Source organism: Amblyomma americanum, chromosome 4 (genome assembly GCF_052857255.1).
Source record: "Amblyomma americanum isolate KBUSLIRL-KWMA chromosome 4, ASM5285725v1, whole genome shotgun sequence".
Classification (NCBI taxonomy): Eukaryota; Metazoa; Arthropoda; class Arachnida; order Ixodida; family Ixodidae; genus Amblyomma; species Amblyomma americanum.
Window position 1 is genome coordinate 217,737,761 of NC_135500.1, and position 6,000 is coordinate 217,743,760.

Here is a 6,000-nt window from a genome sequence, read left to right on the forward strand (position 1 = left end):
AGAACTTGAGCAGTTTCTTGAAATTACGAAAACCGTTACTTCCTGCCTACTTGCGCACAAAGAATTTTATCGATGGGCCCGTAATAAGTTGAAGGACATTTTAGATGAATAAGCTCAGTGCGTAGGGCTCATACTCAGAATGACCTCGGCCAAATGTGATGTCTAAACACGCTGCGCAAAGTCTACAAGTTCTAACGAACAGCCCCGAATGCTCTCTAGCGACTGTTTCGATTTCTTTGCTTACCGCCAGTGGGGTCAGATGCTCTGCCAGGACGTCAGAATGAGAGCGCGCTGCACTGGTCGCAAATTCTGTATGGAGCTAGACGTGCCGAGGCAGAGACAGAATATTATGAGGAAACTGTCAGTCCGGAGAAAACCTCGAATTTCAATTTGTGCCGTCTCTCACGCGGAATTTTATGCTCGCATTCGATTCATGATGCTCTTTCATTTTATTCCCAAGCATGGGGGCGCATGTCATATTTTTTCCTGTGTGGTTATTTGAGAAGAGTGCAGAGCTCTGCTGCGATTTAATTCCGGTCTTATGAGCGCCCGCTTTTCACACTCTACAGCTCGTCTCCAGAAGTTCTCAAATGTAGGATGTGAGAACACACACTCAGCGAGGTGTCCTCGCATCTTGTTACTTATTTATATTTTGTTCAGTGTTTCGTACTCACAGATCTTGAAGCTTCACTGTGGGCACAAATGAGTCCGGATGAATTTCCCTGATACCATTCTTCTGCAGCGCCCTGCAACGCCAAGAGAGAAGACAATAAACGTCAGAGGCGTACTGTCTTGCTCAAGACTATCAACACAAAGTTGAAGTGCCAACTTGCTGTACTAATCCGTACCATTCTGCCTTTTTGCCAGGAATAGCTACTGAATGTAGCCGCCTTCCAGCCTCCACAGTTTTCATTTGTGATGCCATTCACTTCAAGGTCACCGTTGAAAGTGCCTTATAGTTTCTTTTTGTTTTGTTTTGTTCTGCAACTTATGTAACAAACTCACCACTCCTTTTTGTGTGCCTGCCAGCCTTGAAAATATGGATTATCAATCAATAAATAAATGTACTATCTCCACTTCTACAATCTCCACCCGCCGCGGTGGCTCAGTGGTTAAGGCGCTCGGCTACTGATCTGGAGTTCCCGGGTTCGAACCCGACCGCGGCGGCTGCGTTTTTATGGAGGCAAAACGCTAAGGCGCTTGTGTGCTGTGCGATGTCAGTGCACGTTAAAGATCCCCAGGTGGTCGAAATTATTCCGGAACCCTCCACTACGGCACCTCTTTCTTCCTTCCTTCTTTCACTACCTCCTTGATCCCTTCGCATGCGGCGCTGTTTATGTGTCCAACGATATATGAGACAGATACTAAGGCATTTCCTTCCCCCAAAACCGATTATTATTATTATTATTATTATTATTATTATTATTATTATTATTATTATTGTTATTATCATCTACAATATCCCGGTAGGACCGAACAGACGGCCGTTCAGATTTCCTTGAAGGACCGCCGTGGCGAAACGGATGACAGAGAGGTTAATTGCGTCCTCTCTTGGCTGCTCTGCTAACGAGACACAGTCCCCGCTGGTTGTTAGCTAATAAATTGTACAGCTGTACAAAGTACATATTTCCACGTTACCTGACATCTGACGTCAACCCGAATAAGCCCTCTCTCTCTCTCTCACACACACACACACACACACACACACACACACACACACACACACACACACACACACACACACACACACACACACACACACACACACACACACACACACACACACACACACACACACACACACACACACACACACACACACACACACACACACACACACGCACGCACGCACGCACACACACACACACACACACACACACACACACACACACACACACACACACGCGCGCACACACGCACGCACACACACACACACACACACACACACACACACACACACACACACACACACACACACACACACACACACACACACACACACACACACACACACACACACACACACACACACACACACACACACACACACACACACACACACAGAGAGAGAGAGAGAGAGAGAGAGAGAGAGAAGTTTGAGGGGACACGGTGGGTGCAGCTGACAAAGGACAGGGTTAATCGGAGAGACGTGGCAGAGTGGCAGAGGCCTTTGCCCTGCAGTGGGCGTAGTCAGGCTGCTGCTGCTGATAATGATGACAATGACGCTGCACTAACACGCTCAACTCTACGCTCGCAAAGCCGACCATATTTCAGGTATAGCTCCAGCCCACTTATCCACAGAGCCCCCGATCTACATTCTCGCCGCGTATACCACCCGCAGTGTCTGCTTCTGGTGTAAATCGTCACCAGAGGATCTGGTCATAGCAATGAAGTCTAAAGAAAAAGGAATGCGGTCACTGACCATGTCATGAAATTCAAAGACGTACGAGGTTCCGAAACGTCTTTGAATTTCATGACATGGTCAGTGACCGCATTCCTTTTTCTTTAATACAATGCCTCACCAGACGAACTTTCGTCGAACCGTTGACAATGAAGTATAAGAGCAACTTTTTCAGCCGATAAAGACGAAGAAAAACAGGCAGAAAAAGAAAGCGAATAGGTGAAGGCGCCTTGCTCACAGCACTTGCAGAGAGGCGAGCCCGTGGAAGGCGGTGTCCCCAATGCGTCGGATGAGGTTGTTACCCAGGTTGAGATCGCGAAGCTTCTTCAGCGATAGGAATGGCGAGTCGTCCAGCGATACGATGCGGTTGTACGTCAGATCTCTGCGGCAGCGAACGGTTACACACAAGCGCGCACATGAGCATACATCGTATAGTTAGTGGCTAGCTGGTTATTAAAAAAGTAACAAGTTAGTGAGGATTTTTCTTTCTTTCATATAGTAATGTATCACTGCTGAAGTATTAAAACGCCACAAGTGCATTAGAACAACGGAAAGAAAGAAAGCTAATCCAATGTATACGTGTCTGATGGCGTGTTACCGTCATTCTGACACGCAATCACAATGCCAGTAGTGCTCATTGAAAGCTGCACGTAAACTTTTGCGCACCTGCAATAATGTTTGAGTAATTTTAACAATGTGCTGTTGGGCTTGACAGATGTAAACAAAAGTGATTACTTTGAGTAAAGTTCATGATAAAACCTTTGGGCTCGTGAATAAGCGCAAAGAACAATGGGTGTTCTTATTGTTGTCCCTGTTCTGTCTGGTCATTGAAGGCATAGAGCTTGAAGTACGGAGAAAACAAAAGTTGCCTCTCACTTGCAAAAGAAAGCGCCTGACCTCTCTTTGTGATCTCAGCAAAGTCATTTTACTGAAATCGGAGCAGGTTTGAAATCTAGATCTGAATTTGGACAGCACTTAAAATTTCAGCGCGCGCGTCGAACTCCTCATTACTCAAACTCTTCGTACAGCATCGGCATATTGCAAAAACTTTCAAGAGAACGCGGAGAAGGCCGTTCATTTCTATGCTCTTATTTAATGAATTAATGCTTATTTCAGCTTTTGTCGTTTAAAACCGTGAGTGAGAAAAATAAAAAAAGCGGTTCACAATGACTGCTTGACAGGCTTCGTCACCCCTATAGAAGCCGACAGCGTCAGCAGTGACACTTCATACACGTACGGCCTTTCGTTTTCGGCTAAAACTCGATTTTACTCGATTATTGCTCCACGAGCATATTTCTTAAAAACCGGGTTAAACGAAATTTCTCCCCTGAAATATACTTCTAGTTCACAAAGATGGAGACACCGTAAGACAATCTGTAGATAACTTGTGCTTATTCCAGAGGAGGGTGTCATCGGTCTACTAGGGTTTGAGGCGAATGAATTTGAGGATAAGTTCGAGAAAGGCCGATTTGAAAGCAAGAGACCAAAACTTAGCTATTGACGAGACTTCTAATTGGCGCTGCCCACGCTAACGACACCTCGATCCTTGCGAGTTTTAAATCGCCGCTGTGTTGATAAATGTTTTTGCACTGCACGATTAAAGGCGGGTCGGTTTTGTTCAGACACGGGAGAGCTATGCAGGAGATCGGTAACGTTCGGGACGAAACGTTTCTAATAGATTAGTAAAAAAAACTTAGTTGGCAAACATTTTTAATCCGAAAGCATTGATAGTCCGATTTCGAGAAAAGCCGGCAGCGCGTGTTCGTGCGTGTGTATACTCACATATGGTATACAGAAAATCCCAGCGACGGCAAGAAACAAAGGGTGACGTCATCAAGCGGGCGTATGACGCATACAGAAAGCCGAGCACCGCCACTTCATAAAATCCTATGCATGTCGTTCGTCTATTTACACTTGCCACTGGCGACCTGCATGAGGCTGCAGTTTTCCCGACATTCGTTCCAAAACTGTGATGCAGCCGTTTTTCATACAGCGTTCTATCAAACCACCGCTACCAAAGTGCGCTTTCGAGCGAAATGGTTAAAATTAATCGCTAGAAATTGATAAGTAGATGAGGAAGAGACTCACAAGATGAGGAGCTCCGAGCAGTCAGTCAGATTAGGAACCTGCGGGAGATGATTGGACATGAGGTAGCTGCAAAGAGACAGAAATAAAAGCACAGGTGACGACAGAGAAAAAAATTAAAAACGATGAATATAACAGTAACTGCAAGGGCACAGTGAGTTTTAGCAGCACAAGACAAAACATCGAAGCTGACAGCAAATACAGGAGGTTCTTATATCCCAAAGGAATGGGTCGTATAAAGAACCTGAACCAGTGGCGAAAGTGCCAGTTTCCCTCAACTCAAGCAGCTGTTGCGAACAAAGTGTTCAGATGGCTTTTGTAAAATGAGGCTCAAGAAACAGACTCGTGGATTTGAAGGACGCAGCGAAATTTCGTAACCAATGTAATCAAAATCGAAATCTTTAAAACGTAATGATATTCCAGGCGATAACGGGGAAACTATATACAGTGGCATCAGCCTAATTAATCTAATCAGGACTCGCGAAAGAAAATAAGTAGAGGATAGCGAGAGAAAAATAATCAAGTGGTATAGTGCGAAAGAGGCACGAGGAACATAAGAGTAAAGGAAGCAAGAGCTGTTACTAATTCGCACATGCTAGGAAAAGCAGAGTCAGCGTGAAAAATGAGCGTTCACGTAATGTATCAAGCTTAATTTAACGTTGAAATTACTGTAATTTATATTAGAGAATAATGGATGCTGGGGATTCCAGTATACAATGAAATGTTCAAATAAGGCTGGCAACGAAAGCCAAAGGATTTGGGCGCAGCGTATTTCATTCGAGACACGTCACATTAGGAATGCTGGAAAAGCAATTAGCGGCGCGCTTTAACTAATGTGGTACAACGACCCGTTCCACGCCGGACCGGCTGAAGAGTGTTCAAAGCAAAAAGAAGCGCACTTAACGTGGTAGCTGAATATATCGCATCTGAAGTTGCGTAAGAAAAAACCGCAACAAGAAGAAAAGTTGACAGCAATTCACCATTTTTGGAAGCACCAACACTGCACGGAAAAAAAAGGGACACGAAATGATGGTGATTACTGCTCTACGTCTGTATCTACCTATTCGGCAGATGAAGATAATGAGAAATTATGACTTTAATATGCAACTGCAATGTGACGTTCAAACATGCAAGCGTGTGATTAATATTTGTCGTGTTCGAACGCAGATTTAGCTGGAAGCTAACCCGTTTGTCGTGGTGCCTTTTCCTATGCGTTCCTTTTAATTTGCGGAAAAACATACGCAACGCGCTGTTCTCTTCCCTTGCTGTTTTTGTCTCTGCGCTTATCATGATAACATTTCGTTTAATATTATCGCTGAGAATATATGTGGCCAAAAGAATGACTATTAGGAGGCGAACGACAACATCTGATGGAAGTGATTATCTTAGATTATCTTACCAGTGGCATTAGTTTGTCCGCTGTACATGTAGTTTAACTATCTAGAGGTTATTTCTCGAGCACTGTGTCTTGCAACGCTCGTGTAGAGTATTCAATGGCAAATTGCGAAAGCAAG

The 6,000-nt window shown here is 44.6% G+C and overlaps 1 protein-coding gene across 2 annotated transcripts in view; it reads right to left on the minus strand.

The window, feature by feature from the left end:
- Nucleotides 1-6,000, minus strand: part of rk (G-protein coupled receptor rickets) — a 180,711-nt gene that overhangs the window by 16,465 nt on the left and 158,246 nt on the right. For both annotated transcript variants that reach the window (XM_077663423.1, XM_077663422.1), the window contains exons 11-13: nt 4,490-4,555; nt 2,640-2,783; nt 675-746 (exon numbers count right to left, since the gene is read on the minus strand). In XM_077663423.1, the coding sequence (XP_077519549.1) occupies nt 675-746; nt 2,640-2,783; nt 4,490-4,555 (282 nt within the window). The remainder of the gene's footprint in view (nt 1-674; nt 747-2,639; nt 2,784-4,489; nt 4,556-6,000) is intronic.